The sequence below is a fragment of the Podarcis muralis genome, chromosome 1 (genome assembly GCF_964188315.1).
Source record: "Podarcis muralis chromosome 1, rPodMur119.hap1.1, whole genome shotgun sequence".
In the NCBI taxonomy this organism is placed as follows: Eukaryota; Metazoa; Chordata; class Lepidosauria; order Squamata; family Lacertidae; genus Podarcis; species Podarcis muralis.
Genome location: NC_135655.1, coordinates 47,458,002 through 47,475,281, shown reverse-complemented (window position 1 = coordinate 47,475,281; position 17,280 = coordinate 47,458,002). Strand labels below are relative to the sequence as shown.

Sequence of the window (17,280 nt, the reverse complement as noted above, 5' to 3'; positions counted from 1 at the left end):
GAGCCTTTTGGGCTTGCCAATCAGAAGGTTGGCGGTTCGAATCCCCGCGATGGAGTGAGCTCCCGTTGCTCTGTCTCAGCTTTTGCCAACCCAGCAGTTCGAAAGCACACCAGTGCAAGTAGATAAACAGGTACTGCGGCGGAAGCGGCAGGAAGGTAAACAGCGTTTCTGTGCACTCTGGCTTCCATAATGGTGTTCCGTTGTGTGAGAAGCAGTTTAGTCATGCTGGCCACATGACCCAGAAAGCTGTCTGTGGACAAATGCCGGCTCCCTCGGCCTGAAAGCAAGATGAGCGCCGCAACCCCATAGTTGCCTTTGACTGGACTTAACCATCCGGGGTCCTTTGCCTTTTTTCTTTTTACTTCCCAGTGCATTGTGGGGAAGTGGGTTTGTTGCACAAGCCAACCCAATCAACTATAATTGTGCAACCTGAATTGTATGGTATGTGACGGAATCCCACCCCAAAACAGCAACCGCCTGGAAGCACCCGTTGTCGGCTGTTTCAAGCAGGAGCCTTGCTAGGAGTAAATGTTCCTAATTACCAAGGCTATTTCAGGGCAAGTGAGTATCTCTTTAATGAGGCATTCACTTTGCAGTGACGAAACCTGGAATTAAAGCCCTAGTTAGGGACACCACTTGGGATATGAGATAGACTTCACCAGCTGTCCCTGGGATGTATCTCTGGGAACATCTGGTATGGATGCACCCGCAGAAGTAATAAGAACAGTTGGAGAGACAGACAGATTTCCCTGCAAGATGATTCAGTGGAACAATTAACATTGCCTAAGCAAGCAGACTTCATGAAACTATGAGCAAAATCAGGAGAAGGATGCAGATAAAATGGCTTTAAACGATTGTGCATCTCAAGTGCCAAAGGGAGGCTTTCTCTATCAAGTTCTCCCGTGGAATCAGAAAGGGAAATGGCTTCTGTCAGAAGCAGCAGTTTCCCACCTCCATAATTCTAGTCTGTCAACAGCTTTCCTAGGATGACTGTAGGAAATCAAAGCTTAACAGTACACCTGCATGATCTGATAGTGTCTCTGATCAATAACCCTTTGAAACCATGTCCTGCATATGTGACCAGAAAATCAAGAACATACATTTTACCAGTAGCCATTGTGTTATGAATCTCCACCCCCTCTTCCTCCTTGTCCTTCTGTTAATTGTGGAAGAAGTTCCTTTGAATCTCAGCTGCAACCCCCCCCCAAAAAAAAAACACCAACAACAACAACTGAGGGGTTAAAATCTCCCCCAAAAGCCACAGATTTGTCCCTTCCTTATCTCCAGGTTCCGTGCTGGGACTAAGAAAGTAAGGCAGTATGCAAATATGCTTCTCATTCCGCTATGTGCATAAATCTCATGGTCTCTGATTTCCTGACGCTTAATCTCCCTCCCTCCTGGCAAAATTCTAATTTCTTTCCTTCCTTGTCTTTTCTTTCAGGATTATACTCGGGTGGTGAGTCCTATCATCGATGTGATAAGCCTGGAAAATTTTGCCTACTTAGCAGCATCAGCAGATTTGAGGGGAGGTAGGTAAGGTGAATAAGTAAATTCTTAAGAAAGGTCTCCCTCCCCCTGGATAGGCCCAACATAGCTGGTTCCTTTTGATCTCGATGCCAAATATGCCAGAATAAAAGCCTAGGATTTCATCAGCAGTTGAGCCTGTGCTCAGAGTGTGTATATGTGTGTAATTTCAAATCTTCATGGCTGTGATTATGGAGTACAGCCTTGAACAGTTTGTGCAGAATCCAGCTTTCACATTTATAAACACACACACACACACACACACACACACACACACACACACACAGAGTAACATTTAGCCTTTCATAGTTGTTGTGGGTAACACCTGAAAATACATTGGCAATTTCTATGAAAACAGTAAGAATCTGGGAAGAGGGTTCAGGTTACAACTGAATGAGGGGAAGTCACCTTGCTGTCAGTTCCTTCCCTGTTCCCCATCCTTATTCCTCGACCTTAAAGACCAAAACGCCCTTAATTTGTGGTTTCTAAAAATAAGCTCATGCTTGTTTTAAGCCCGTGACATTATCTCTCGTTTTGCATTTAATACTGTGGATCCATCTATTGTATCTGTAATTTCACACACCTTAAAATGAAGCTTAATAATATATATGCGCTGTGAAAGAGATTCTGCCTGAGTGCCACACAGTCTCCTTTCTTTTTAAATTAGTTCTGACAATAGCTTAGTTGGAAAAGCATGAGACTCTTAATCTCAGGGTTGTGGATTCGAGCCCCACATTGGACAAAAAGATGCCTGCATTGCAGGGGGTTGGACTAGATTACCCTCTTGGTCCCTTCCAGCTCTCCAATTCTATGAACCAATGGCCAGCAGTTACCCCTTGGGCTTGTGAGCTGCCCACAGCCTATGGATTATTAACTTGGACGAAGGGCACCTGCAGCTGATCTCCAGATGTGACTGGAAAAGCTCCCGCCCTTTCCCTGCTTACTCCCATTTAGCAGTAGAAGGCAGCTAAACTACATACTCTAGCAGAGAAGGCTTTATCAGGCTCCGAGGGAAAGGATAGAAATCAAGAAAGCAGGGTACAAAATCAAACAAAACAGGCTATGTTATACACAACAGTGCGGGCTGTAGGCTAAGTTTCAAAAAAGGCTTACATGCAATTCCTAGGTCTTCACAGATGTGCCTTTATCCTGAGCCGCCAGGAGCGGGGAAGATTGACAGGTGGAGGGGATTTCATGAATCAGGAGCTGTTAAGGGGCATGTGGTGCAATCCCTCCCATAGGCAGGTGATGACATTGATGCTTGCCAAGGCAAGAAACTGGGAAAGAGAGGTGCAAATTGGGGAGATATTTCTCTTCTGCTGCTGCCAGGCAGATTTATCGCAGGAAAGGCCCACTTTGTGGTGTCAAGGGAAAAGGCTAGTGTGTCTAGAGACGGTTGTAGGTTAATCGAGGAGGCAATACATGGAGCGGCAAGGGATTCTTAGAGGAGGGAAAGCCTGTGATGTCTTAGAGTAGCTGCTTCAGCCCAAGAGCTGGGTTTATTGAATGGAGAGCTCTCAGAGGCCATATTCCAACAGTGGGTATGGTCAAGTATACACAAACACACAACCCCCTTAACACACATTCCTAGCACATACACACATGGAAGGGAAAGAGAGAACCAGACATTAATTTAGAAAATGCGGTATGCGCACCTTCCTCCTCCTCAGCTGATCTATGCATGTTTGTTGGGGGTTGACGGGGGGGAGGGGGGAGAAGAACCTGCTTTTTTAAAAAAGTAGTAAAAGATAAAAATAAAAATGACATAAAAACAAAGGAAGAGGAAAGCAAAGATTTCCTTGAATAAGGAGAGGAATCTGCTTTGGAAAGCACAAATGTCTTTCCCCATTCAGTGCCATCTGCCACAGATTACTAATACAGATGACCAGCATACTAAGTGATTAATATGGGAAAGCCTTATATTTGATAAGCCCCCAGAATTTCCTTTTATTTCACCTTATATATATATATATATATACAAGGAGCCCAAATGCAAAGAAGTCCAGTTGCTCCGCTCTGTCTCTTGGCAGGGGGGGGGGGGGCATCTACACATTCACCACCCTTTCCCCAAGTGTTGGGGAAACACTGCTTCTACTCAAGTGCAGGTCTCAACTTCCCCTCCCTCTCAGTTTTGCAGAGCCCACTTGCATACAGCTCCTGCCATTCACCTTCCTTCCCACAGGATCTACCCAATTTGCAAAAATGGTAAATTAGGCTGCATTTTATGTGATGCGCATGGGGAAAAGCCAATTACAGCGAACAGAGAGACTTTGTTCCCGGAAATACATGTCATCCCACTGAGAGTGCTGATTAACGTCTCATAACTTTGGCGGCCAATGAGGCATAGGACAGTCTGAGTGGAAGGCTGAAGCACTAATTATTGCATTTCTCTCTGGGAACACACATTGGAAGATTTGGAATGCAATTGAGCTCAGATAAATACCGCTAAGGAACAGGGCGCATCTATAGGGATACCTCGAGGCCTGGCTAACACAAGTCTGCTTGTCTCCTGCTGCCCTGAGATCATGTGCGAATAAGCAGTGTCAACACCATCTAATTATTGCTAAGCGGTATGTGTTGCTGTGTTCCAAGCTTCTTCCCAAAGTATCCTAAATGGAGACTTGAAGCCCATTTTCACATTTTTCAGAAACCCTTGTTAGTTTCTGGTTTGCCTCTGTATTTGAGAAACTGCAAACATGTTCTACTCTGTTCCACATTTTAGGGTTTGACTGGAGCCTTCACTTTAAGTGGGAGCAAATCCCCATTGAGCAAAAATTGTCCAGAACAGATCCTACTGAGTCCATCAGGTAAGCTCTTTTGCTCACAACTTCATCTTTTTGTCTGATATGAGAAGCTGTTCCATTTGTTGATGTTACCACAGGAAGTGTTCAGAGGTCATGTGTGGTTCATTTAAGAGCTGCAGTTAATCAATATCTATTGTTCCCTGAAGAGTTTTAATATTCCTGACAAATACTTGCAACTCAATCTGTTGGCTTGAGTGGCCTGCACTGCTATAATATGCAGTGCATAGTATATTGGTTTTTCAGGCTGTTATGAATATATGCGGCCATCTCCTTTCTGAGGCAGGGGAAATGTCATGGCCCTCATTTTAGAAATTGTTACCATTGTCTAGCAGGAACAATGAACTTTTCCAAGCTGGCGCGTGACCAGAATAGGGTCTACTGCGGCCAAGACAAGGCCATCCTTTTCCCTCAAGGTTTCAACAAAACCATTTGCACATTCTGTGGTGGTGATCTATATATTCACTGCCTGATTAATTCTGATATATACACACATTCTCTCTCCACACATACTGTAATGCAGATAGGTAAAGGTAAAGGGACCCCTGACCATTAGGTCCAGTCGTGGCCGACTCTGGGGTTGCGGCGCTCATCCCGGGAGCCGGCGTACAGCTTCCGGGTCATGTGGCCAGCATGACTAAGCCGCTTCTGGCGAACCAGAGCAGCGCACGGAAATGCCATTTACCTTCCTGACAGAGCGGTACCTATTTATCTACTTGCACTATGACATGCTTTCGAACTGCTAGATTGGTAGGAGCAGGGACCGAGCAATGGGAGCTCACCCCGTCGCAGGGATTCAAACCACCAACCTTCTGATCAGCAAGTTCTAGGCTCTGTGGTTTAACCCACAGCGCCACCCGCGTCCCATATAATGCAGATAAGGACCACCAAATCGAGGCAAATTAAAAGAAGGAAGATAGGTGGATTGAAGCATAATCTTATCAGCTGATTTACACTCATATGGGTGTCCACACTGCCTGAATTTGTGGGTGTTGGATCTCTAGTACAGTACCCCCAACTCCTCTAGTCTTAAGCACCCAGGATGATTAAGCTTGTTCTAGTGTCTGCTGGTCCACATGGCTGATTGGGACAATCACAAGGTCTGTACATTCTTCTGCCTGACTTTAGTGCTGCGGTTCAGTGTAGTGGTTAGGGTGTTGAACCTAGGAGACTGGGCTTCAAATCCCCACTCAGCCATGAAACTCTTAAGAGCATGAGAACAATAGAAGAATCTGCTGGATCAGGCCAAGGGCCCATGTAGTCCAGCATTCTGTTCTCACTGTGGCCAACCAGATGCCTGTGGGAAACCTGCAAGCAGGATTCAAGCAGGAGAGCACACTCTCCTCTCCTGTGGTTTCCAGCAACTGGTGTTCAGAAGCATTATTTCCTCCAGCTATAGAGGCAGGGCATAGCTATTAGCCTTCAATAGCCCTTTCCTCCATGAGGAAACCCATTGGACGATCACTGTCTCTCAGCCTAACCTACCTCACAGGGTTGTTGTGAAGTTAAAATGGAGAAGGGGAGAAACATGAGTGCTGCCTTGAGTTCCTTGGAACAAAGGTGGGATATAAATGTATTACTAATAATTATTGTTGTTGTTGTTATTAATATGGCAGGATTTACTTGCCTTTCCCTAACTTCCCAATTGGGATTAGATGGTTCAGTTGGGGGCAAAGGAGGTGCCTGGTTGCACTGCCAGCTGAATCTTTAGGTATGCCTCTGGCATGGGTGTGGAAAATTGGTCAACTTGCATTTTACTTCAGGGTCTTCTGCTTGGCTTACTTGCTTAGTTCTTAAACAATACCATACTCTGGTTATGCAGAAACCAGGTTATAATTGCTGCCAATGTAACTGCAGTTAAGGGCTGTGTGTGTGATTGTGTGTATGTACATACATGGGGGGTGGGGAGAGAGAACATGAGTGATCTTGCACTTGCTTCTAATCTCTTAACTACAGTTAAGGTTTTACTCTAATTAAGTCTGCACCAGCTCATAGAAAATTCTGGAGTTTAATGGTTCTTCTTTCTAAATGACTTCAGATGGAACATGTTGCTGTATATATGCAGTATGTTTCTGTTGCATTTAAATATATTTCACTGATATTTTGTGTAAATCCTTTCTTGCCCTCATTTCCCCTAGAACACCTGTCATAGCAGGAGGCATCTTTGTGATAGATAAATCTTGGTTTAACCATCTTGGAAAATATGACACTCAGATGGACATCTGGGGAGGAGAGAACTTTGGTGAGTTGATGCCGTGACTTCTACTTTTGTTGTCTACTCTCTTCAGTTCTTCCCAGGTCACCTGGTCACACAATGTTTCCTTCTGGTTGGGAGCATCGTAGATTGTGGCTTTCACCCTCATCCAGGAACTACTTGCAGACTGATAAGATCTGTTTCCAGCCACCAGGCATACTGCTCTGCAGATCTATGTATATGTCAGTCTCACTCTACAGATTCTTAGACAACATTTTTGCAAGATCTTTATTACTGGTTTGCATGCATATGTGTTCAAAGATGATAATAACAATAACAACAACAACAATTTATTATTTGTACCCCGCCCATCTGGCTGGGTTTCCCCAGCCACTCTGGGCGGCTTCCAACAAAATATTAAAAATACAATAAAACATCAAACATTAAAAACTTCCCTAAACAGGGCTGCCTTCAGATGTCTTCTAAAAGTCTGGTAGTTGTTTATTTCCTTGACATCTGATGGGGACAACGTTCCACAGGACGAGTGCCACTACTGAGAAGGCCCTCTGCCTGGTTCCCTGTAACCTCACTTCTCACAGGGAGGGAACCGCCAGAAGACCCTCGGAGCTGGACCTCAGTGTCTGGGCTGAACGACGGGGGTGGAGACACTCCTTCAGGTATACTGGGCTGAGGCCATTTAGGGCTTTAAAGGTCAATGCCAACACTTTGAATTGTGCACAGAAATGTACTGGGATCTTGAAAGGGGTCCAGAAACAGGAAATGTCATAGATATTGTTAGTTAGATTAGTACAAAACTGCTAAGGATTCAACCATGATGCTGGAGGGTGGTGGCAGCTCGGAGCTCGGAGAAGGAAATGGGTCAGAGTTGGATAACTAACATTGCATTGGGCTTTCAGAATGCTTTAGCGTTCCAGATTGAGGGGAAATGGAGTTAAGATATTGGCCACAGGTCTGTTTTATTTATTCCTATCCCATGCTTCAGCCAGCAGGCTCCCAAAGCAGCTTAAAGAAATAATCCAATTCAAACACAATAAAAACCATAATTAAATCCTAATTAAACACCACAAAATCAGTAATGATAGAAGAAAGATGCAAATAAATGTTTCCCAACTCAGCTCATTAAAACCAGATTACCATAAAAGGGTGGTGAGAAAGGTCTTCACCCTCTTTCAAAAAAACCCCTGCAACATGCTGGCCAGATCCAGCTCTCCCAGGAGTTCCATGCAAGGGCCACCCACCAAACTTCCATAGATAGTGGGCCCTGGCAGGAACTAGAGGCTTGGGGTGAAGGCCAGGATCCATATCACTTGGGGCTGGTGATAAATCTGCTTTTCCTACTCCACCTGTTGCAGTAGATGCCATTGGTCTTCACCATCACGTATTGACCTTCAGTGGCCAGACAAAAGAACATATCAGAGACAATCCATAATATGAAATATCCATGAAAGCCCTTTCTAGTGACTGTACAACCTCTCCCCTCCTTTGTGATTGATCTGGCAGTCCCTTCCCTGGTGTTTTCTTTGTGCCTCCAAATAAATATTCAAATAGGGAGCTTGACCAGAGTGGCAGATATTAAACACAGGAGGATGGATCCATAAGCTTTCGCAAGGTCACCTCTCTTCAGTGATTCAAATGAGCTTTTGAACATCAAAGCCCTGGTGGTCCTCTGATGCTATTAACAAAGAAATAAAAGTGAATTTTACTTCAGGGCAGCGAAACATCTAGAAGCAAAGGGGGATGGGTCAGAATATATCTGTTTAAATAAACAGGGTCAGACACTGCCGTAGGAAACTGAGTTGCTTAGCAAGTGAATCAATAGTGGGTTTGGGGTTTTTCTGAAAGGTTGTACAATAAAGAGAGACAACTCCAATTTTAAGAAAAGGGAAGGTTTCAGACAGGCTCTTTGGCCCATTATGCTTCCAGGTTTTTGCAGTTCCAGTGTTGATTCCCATAATACGTGTGGACCTGCACAAGCAGTAGTGGTCCAGATATTTTAAAAAGCACAAACATTGACCAGTGCAGACATCCCCCTAAGCAGTGATTAAAGCGGATTACACGTTTTTCTAGAATTCCCATAATCTTTTGGCATCTCTTTAATCTCAAATGTGAAACGTGTTGCTTGGAACACCACAATGTTTTTCAATGTCTATTTTCACCAGTGCCCTTAAGATCATGCATTTGTCTTCCATTTCCTGTCCCTCGCTTTGTACTCTCACACCGATTCAGCCCTTGAAATTGATTCCTTTCATCTTACTCTAACAATCTTCTCTAATATGTACTGTCTTTCCCTTTAGACTCTCTGGAATGTATCCAACAGGGTCTGTGTAAAAGCAGAACAAAGTTTGTCTCATGCAACATGACTTCTCCTTCCTTTCCTCCCCCTTGCAGCTTCCTGCATGCTCCCATATGCTCTGGAGGGTTGGGGGACACCCCCCCAAACAAGTAGATTTGGGGGGAAGCATAGGAGGCTGCTGGGGGAGGGGAGAAGAAGGCGAAGTCCCATTGGATGAATAGAACTCTGCTCATTTATATCAAGAGAATCTTACTCTGGTGAACAAGTCTGTTGTAATCTTAATTGCTCACTGTTACAGAATAATGCCATACATATTGATAGCTTACAGAAAGGCCCCTCCTGACTGGTGTTTTATTGTGGGTGTTTTCTACAACGTGTTCTTGACACAGTAATAGTGCATTAGTGGTAGATTTAGTTTAGTGGTAGATTTAGTGGTTCTGCTTTAGTTTGTTTTGCAATGCTTCCCCAATGCTGCCACATTACTGCCGTCCAGAGGGACTACGGGACAACAGAAGTGGGATAAAAAATACACTATAACATCTGTGGGGTATAAAGTTACAGGATTTCAGCAAGAAGTTACCGGATGTGCACTGATTGGAAATGAAACAGTATGACCACCCCAAACCTTTTGCAGGTGCAAACAGTATTGAACGTGGAATCATGCATGATCACTTTGATAGCATCATAAGCACAAAATAATCTTGAATGTGTAACTGAAAGGAGGGGTCCCAAGACTCCACCTAAAAAGACCAGGAAGCTCATCACTATCCTGATCAGAGGAACCAGGGAGGGGAAATCATCTGGAAATGCATTTATTTCCCCCCTCAGCAAGAAGCATCATCTTCTTTAAGAAATCTTTTTTCACTTTACCCCTTCTTGCCTTTGTGGTTTCTCATTGTATTAGTCATGTACAAGGTGAGATGGGAGTGAAAAATAAGGCATAAAACCTTCACATTTCTTCTCTCACTTTATTTTTCTGCTGTCTTGGATCTTTTCTAGAGCTTTCTTTCCGCGTCTGGATGTGTGGAGGCAGCTTGGAGATCGTTCCCTGCAGCCGAGTAGGCCACGTTTTCAGGAAGCGCCATCCGTATGACTTCCCTGAGGGAAATGCGCTGACCTATATCAAGTAGGAATGGGTGACTCCTTGATCCCAGTTCAGGAAACAGGAGGGTGGCAGAGTGCATTTAGGCCCAACTAGGATGTAGTGTTTGCCTGAAGGAAAGAAAGGACACTGGGGCCAACTTCTTGAGTTATTTGCCAGTTTTTTTCCTTCACTCAGGGACTTGAGTATGAACCCATATGGAATTCATGAAAGCTGCTTGGATATTCCTGGCTAAATCTATCTCGTTTCTTGCTGTTTTTGTTTATTTGTATTTATAGCAAACACTTCTCTAATACTCTGGAAATAGTATTTTAAAGCCTCTATATACATTGGGTATATACTTTATATACTTGGAAAAAACCACTATACTAATGCAGACTAGTGTGTGAGCTATACCCTAATTAAATAGCAGTTTATAAAAACCATTGAAGTATATTTGACAGTGAGCCCCTATTTAATGTAAAAATATGGTTTTTAAATTAAGGGTGACTGTTTATCATGCAGGAGTACAGTTGCACAGGCTCAATACTTGTGGTCTATAGTAACCCAGTGTTAATTTCTGTGTGGGTTCTCGCAAACCGCTGATATGTTTTGGCCAGAATTAGACATTATGGAAAACATGCGGCTCCTGCCAAAAACAGCAGCCCCGGTTTTCCTCGTCTCTTCACCAGCAACACAAGTTTTTCTACCCCCGCACGGCAGCCAGTAAATCCCTGTTCAATTACCCTCCATTCATAGCTGCTTTGTGGCATATGTGGAAGATCCAGATGTCTCAACCCTCTTACATATTTTGCACCTGTTATGACCCCAAGCATGCAGGACGGTTAAGAGGCTTCTGGATCTTCCGCATGTGCCACAGAGTGGCAGCAGCTCTGAGTGGAGGCAATGGGTTGAATCCAACATCATGTGAACGAAGTTCTGCTTGCACAATAGGACTTCCTCTGCAGTCCCTTGTGTTGTCAATTTTCCAGAGCAGAGAGCTGAAAGGGAGAGGAGAGGATGGAGAAGTCCCATTGTGCAAGCAGAACTCTGTCCCACTCACACGCGAACACCACTGGATACAGGAAGGGCAACTGAGTGGCTGCCATAGAATTTTGTTAGCTGCCATGGTGGGAAACCAGTGTACCTCTTCCTTTACAGGGATTTTCTCACAGGAGTGTGCTGGTGTTGTTCCATCTGAACACACACCCCTCTCTTTTCCATGCATGCTCCCCAAAATTGGCTCTGGATTAGGTTCAGGAGAACCCCCACAAAAGCATGTAGGGGAAGGAGAAGGCCAGTCATTCCATCAGGCAAGCTTAATAACTATGTTGAATTCTTCCCTGCATATCCAAGGTTCTGTGGGATATAAATAACCTTAGAGAAAATAACAGTTGAATAGCTGTTTTATGTTGATGCAGCCATTGGGATGGATGAATCAGTTGTGGTCTTGCAAGCTCAGAAATGGGGTGCAAACACCACCACCCATCATTTGGTTCCTGTTTTGGGGGAAAGGTACAAGTTTAGTGATGACATCCCCGTGCTTCCAAATTTGCTGGCGATGGGAATTTGGGAGGGTTGAAGTTTCCATAAGGGTGACTTAATTTCATGTCATGACAAGCGGTACAGTAAATAACCGTGGTTCACCTTTCCCTTCTGCAGAAATACCAAACGTACAGCAGAAGTATGGATGGACGAATACAAGCAGTATTACTATGAGGCAAGGCCATCTGCCATTGGAAAGTCATTTGGAAGGTAAGCATCCCAAACCAGGCCAATGGGTATTCGTGTCAGATAGCTCTTATAAGCTACTCTTAGGGAGAGCTGACAGCATAGGCACTCTCCCATGACTAACATGCCCCTGGAAACATGATTCGAACAGCTGATTAACACATTCTAGTATTGATTGGTTTTATATTTAAACATAAGTTCATCTCCTGCACTCTATGGTAGTGGTTCTGTATAATCGAAATGGCTTGAACTAGATGACTTTAAAGGGGATTAGGCAACTTTTGGAGCTTTAGCCTATCAACAGTGACCAGTAATGAACATGATGGTTATATCCTGCCTCTGGGATCAGGGTTATTATGCCTCTCAATACCCATTTCTAGGAGAAAGCTATTGCTTGTGGGCTTCGGCATCTGGTTGGCCATTATAGGATGCTGTACTAGATACTAGGCCTTTAGTTGGTCTGATCAAAAAGGGCTCTTCTTACCACATTTCTAGGCATAAGGTCTACCTGACAAGGCAGCACTTTGCCAGGGATTCAGGCAAGGGGTTTCGCTATGGGGATTTAAAAAAAAATAAATGTTTTGCAGATTCATAGCTGAAACCTGCTATATATGACACTGATTGGCTGTCACCCATCATGTTCCTAAGAAATCTCTCATGTGCAAAATCCCCAGAACAGTTATGCATTTTAAAATACCGTTACAGGTTTGGGTTTTTTTAAAAAAAAAATAAGTCGACAATTTAATGCATCACACTTGTAAAACGTAAAAAGGACGTCTTGAGAGAAGGGCAACACCAGTGACTGCACCAGCATATGATTTGCTGGTATGTATGTCTGCTTTTCAGTTTGTGAAGCCTGAGCAAATGAGTTTTGTTCGGCAGCTGAGGGATCCATTGTGACTTCACTTTTTATATCACCATAAACAGATCCCGGGCTGAGGTGACGGCGTTTACCTGACCTCCTGGCAGTGAGAGTAGGCAAGGCGTTGAAGTGGTTGTTTGCTGTGGAACCTTATTGGCTTAGCTGGTGCCAACCTCCCCACCGCCTTGCCCCTCACAGTAGGCTGTGGAGACTTTCCTGCCGGGAGGTTAGGTAACCAGTGGTGCCCCCGCCCTGCGGTCTACTACTGTATATTACCTTTCTCTTTACCCTTACGTAACTGGATCCTAGGCAAAGCAAGGAGAAAGATGCTACTGGGAGCAGAATAAACACTCCCATGCTACTTCAGTTTCTCAGTGAGCCGTAGGATACATCCATATCTGGCCCATGCAGCCCAAAAGGGTTCAAGATGAACAGAGGAGTGGGACTACATTAATAGATGCCTTGGGAAAGGAGGAAGAGACAGGCAGAAGAGGTCTGACTTAGCCCATCAGCCTGAGATTCCTCCCCGCCCCCTGCGCTAAGCTTAAAATAGAAATTACAAAAGCACCTCTGTTAGGACTTGTTAGCATAGGTGTTGTGAAAATGTGTCATTGTATTGTTTCAGTAGCATGTGGCTGCACTTCACACATTTGGGCATTTTGTAATCTTTGCTTGTGTTCTGCCTGTGTTATGAGAATCTCTTTTGTCCACATTCACAACGAAGATAGGAACAATTTGCTTTTGCTTCCAGTATTGTGGACCGAGTGGAACAGCGCAGGAAACTGAACTGTAAATCCTTCCAGTGGTACTTGGAGAACGTCTACCCTGAGCTCAAGTGAGTCATCCTTTGAATCTCAAGTAAAACCGCAGGATGTATATTTAACATTGTGGGAAGGAGGAAAGTGGCAGGTGCCTTCCCAAGAGGTAAAACATGCTTGTGGCACATTGGAAAGATGCATGACAAATTGGAGGTTCTTTTCTGGAACAGGTATCTCCATGCCTTCCACCCATGGGCCTGATATGGCTCTGTTTGAACCAATGCCTCTTCACTATGGCAGCTTGAACTTTTGAGGTGGGATTAGACAACTGGGAGCTCATCCACACTTCTGCTTTGTCTCATGCCCAGAAAGCATGAGTCCAAGGGATTTTCCACTTATCTCATGTTTCTAGGCATGGTTCCGAGTGGTTTTGTGTTTCCTCTGCTGCTTTTCCTGGGAAAACCTGCTCCTTAACCCTGAATTGGAGCAAACATAAATCTGTAGAAAACACGATTGATGTTTGCTCTGATTCAGTGGTAAAGATCAGGTTTTCTGAAAAGTTGCTATGGGAAACGGTAGAAGGCACAGTTGGGTCGAGCTTAATTTATTGTGAAAGGATAAAGCATCAGAACCTCATAAGCAAGGTGTGCCTTCTTTCATGAGGCATCCTAAAAGGCAAAAATATATAATCCACTCAGAGAACAATGGAGTTATGTGGTACATCAGTTGGAGTGATAGAAATGAGAATACATATGCCGGTATATGTTGTAATATGTTTAGAAATTATAATCTGTTGTAATTAAAACAAATAAGACTGATTCTGAAACCTTTTGCCATAATTTGAAAAAGATCAAAAAGTCTGCTTGCTTAACTGGTACAAACTAGTTAGTATCACTGAGGTAAATGTGGTGTAAGATGGACCTCACTTCTTTAATTACTGAAGTACGAAAGAGCAGGAGTGGGTTAGTTAAGGGGCATAGTTAATCTTGGGGGAAACAGACTTTCTTGTGTACAATTTGTAGCCCAAGAAAAACAAACAGTTCACATATATACCTGCTTTAACATGGTATTATCATTCTCACAATTGGTGTTCTTCTTGAATTCCCTCAGTGACTTCAGTTGATTGCAATATTCTTTTTATTGCTGTGTTTCACTCCAGAGGTGGGATAGCATTTCTGTGTCGTGTGATACTATTCTCATATGTATATGGAAGATTTATTTTTATTTTCTTCTGGATTATCACCATCAAATATAGAGATGGTATTGATAATTTGGCAATTTGTGTTCTGATTTTGTTTTGTCTCTCAGGGTTCCAGAAAAGGAGCTGATTCCTGGCATCATCAAGCAAGGAGCAAATTGCTTGGAGTCTCAGGGACAGGATACAGCAGGGAATTCTCTAGCAGGGGTTGGAAGCTGTAAAGGGACAGTGAACAATCCTGTGGCCACTCAGGTGAGGTGAACTGAAGTTGGTCCCTTTATTCTTTTCTGCTGCTTTTCTACTACCTACTGGGGAAGGTAAATGTGTGCATTTGAAGCATGGTGATCTTGGTGGATCCCTTGGTTGGGCAGAGGCAGTAGATAATTTGTGGACAATAGGGCTAGGCCTCATCAGGCCTTGCCTCAGTTCTTCCTCCAAGCCACATTGATTCTCCTTGTTGGAGGGCAGAGAAGGAATTGACTGGGATTCATCCTTCCCTGAAGGTCCTCCCCAGCCACTTGAGTGGACCCCCTTGATAAAGTACTTGCACAGCAAACCATCATAAAATGGGTTGCCCACAAGGCTACCGCCTCATGCAGCACAATCCACAGGGGCAGCAGATCCGGCCTCCAAGGAATGCATCACCCACTGCTGCTGTTGCAATTGCAGTAACAGCTGTGGTGTGCTTCTTGGAGGCTGGAGGCTGCCTCCTTGGCAGCTGCTCGCCCCCCCAGTACCACCTCTATAGCAGCCTCTTGGCCAATAGGAGGCACTGCTGGTCTCCTCCCACCCTTATTCCCATTGTTGAACTTCACTCCCCGCATCCTTATTCCTGATGGAGATCTTCACTCACCCCTTCTTCTATGGCAGGGGAGACTTTCTGTGGTTCGCCTAGGGTACCAAAATGTCTTGGGCCAACCCTGGTAGCCTAAGCTCTTCTTCCGAATCGGCGCTGCTTGACATGAGCTTTTTTTTCAGTCAGACATCTCCTCTCTGGCCGTTTCCTTGGCCCTTGAAAATCAACACAGCCTGTAGGTGTACAGCCAGAACAGATGAGAAGGGTCAGGGAGAAAATTCAGAGAAACTCACAGAAACCAGCCCTCAGGGTTCCAGCATCGTGTGGGCAGCAGTTGAGATACAGTGCCCACATAGCATTGTTTGGAATTGGGGGAGCAGTGAAGAGAATGGAGAGCTAATGTGAAGAATGACCCAGATCCACTTATTATCTTACAATTCCATTACTGTTCTGTTTTACTATTGCCTTAAGGACATAGTTCAGATGTAGAGACAGGAAGTCCCTTGCCACATGCAGGAGCTGTCCAACAGAGGAGGAGGAGGAGGCAGCTATTTAAAGGACATTGGGAACTATGGTATTGTGAAAACAAACTTTTATGTCTTGAGGCTGTTTCACACAGTACACAGTTTTCCTGAACTACAATGAAGGACAAAAAAAGTGAAATCAATGCGTAATATCTGCAGCTGTGGTGATTGCCCACACGTGTATTGCATTACATGTACAAGGTATGGGGAGGCCACACGTTTACAATGGATGTGATGGTCAGAATCTACAGACCACTTTTCTCCTACATGGAACTCTATAAATAGTGATACCATGTAAAATAGTATTTAGTGGCTCCTAAACAACCAGATTTGTTGGATATGGGAATAATACCCACTTTATTCCCCCCTGAGCTTTTCACCAGTTCTGTTTGGTATGTAAAAGTTAATGGCACTACTATCACACAGGGAATATATGTATGTTCATCCTGGGTGTGGTTGCACACGTGTATTATTAATATTATTATTATTAATTGAATTTATATACCGCCCTATACATGGAGGTCTCAGGGCGGTTCACAGAAAAGATCAACATAAAAATCACAATATATATATAATCAAAATAAAAACAACAACCCAATAGCACCCCCCCCCGAAAAAGAGCCACATTTTAAAAGGGCATAGGATGTCAATCAGAACAACTTAAGGCCTGGTTAAAAAGCAACGTTTTTGCCTGGCGCCTAAAGGTGTATAATGAAGGTGCCAGGCGAGCTTCCCTGGGGAGAGCATCCCACAGAATGCAAGGCACAGAATTAGATACTGCAGGTTGTAGGAGTTAGAAGTTATGGCAACAGATTGCTGTAAAGAATTTACTGCTCTAAATCTGTTTAAGGCTGTGCACACATTGCCAGTTTAAAATGCAGCTAGGTCATAGCACGACATTGGATTCCTCTAGCTGGCATATCCAAAGTCTGTTGGCCCTTCACTTCATCAAATCTGGCCCTCCTTGAAAAATGTTTCAACACCCCTGTAGATAAATGTGGATTGTGGTTAACATTGTATGGACATTGCTTCCCAGAGCAGTGCTGAGAGTGCATTGGATCCAGAGCACACAGCCTAAGACCTTTTCGTTCACCCAGGTTTTTATATTGGTGTTTTAAATCTCCGGGAGGGGGGTGTTTCCTCTCCCTTTTGCAAAAAAAATTTATATTTTTCTATTGCTGATTATGATGTATTAGTATTGTTTTGTTTGTAAGCCACCCAGGGGGGAATTTCTTTGTGAATAAATATTGGCTTTGCTTATTCTGGAGTAGGTAGCAAATCCCCTCTATGTTGAATAAGAATCAGTTGCAAATGCTCTCAAAATTGGCTTGAAATAGTAGCTGCTTTCTTTATAATTCATTATGGGCATTCATAATAGAACTGCTCTGTAACATAGCTCATGCTATGTGTGGCAAAATCCTCTACACATTTTTAAAAATATACTTTTAATTATTTCCCGGAAAGAGAACAATACAGAATAAAATACAGAACAAACTA

At 43.9% G+C, this 17,280-nt stretch overlaps 1 protein-coding gene across 2 annotated transcripts in view; it reads left to right on the top strand.

Annotated features, from left to right (window-relative positions):
- GALNT16 (polypeptide N-acetylgalactosaminyltransferase 16) overlaps positions 1–17,280 on the top strand; it is a 141,114-nt gene that overhangs the window by 112,107 nt on the left and 11,727 nt on the right. The window contains exons 7-14 of one of the 2 annotated variants that reach the window (XR_003706126.2): positions 1,442–1,529; positions 4,247–4,331; positions 6,464–6,567; positions 9,833–9,959; positions 11,577–11,669; positions 13,259–13,342; positions 14,574–14,715; positions 15,731–15,833. Coding sequence is in view for 1 of the 2 variants with exons in the window: in XM_028725317.2 (XP_028581150.1) it covers positions 1,442–1,529; positions 4,247–4,331; positions 6,464–6,567; positions 9,833–9,959; positions 11,577–11,669; positions 13,259–13,342; positions 14,574–14,715 (723 nt within the window). In the remaining variant the exon portion in view is untranslated. The remainder of the gene's footprint in view (positions 1–1,441; positions 1,530–4,246; positions 4,332–6,463; positions 6,568–9,832; positions 9,960–11,576; positions 11,670–13,258; positions 13,343–14,573; positions 14,716–15,730; positions 15,834–17,280) is intronic. The other variant, XM_028725317.2, reaches the window with a different exon arrangement.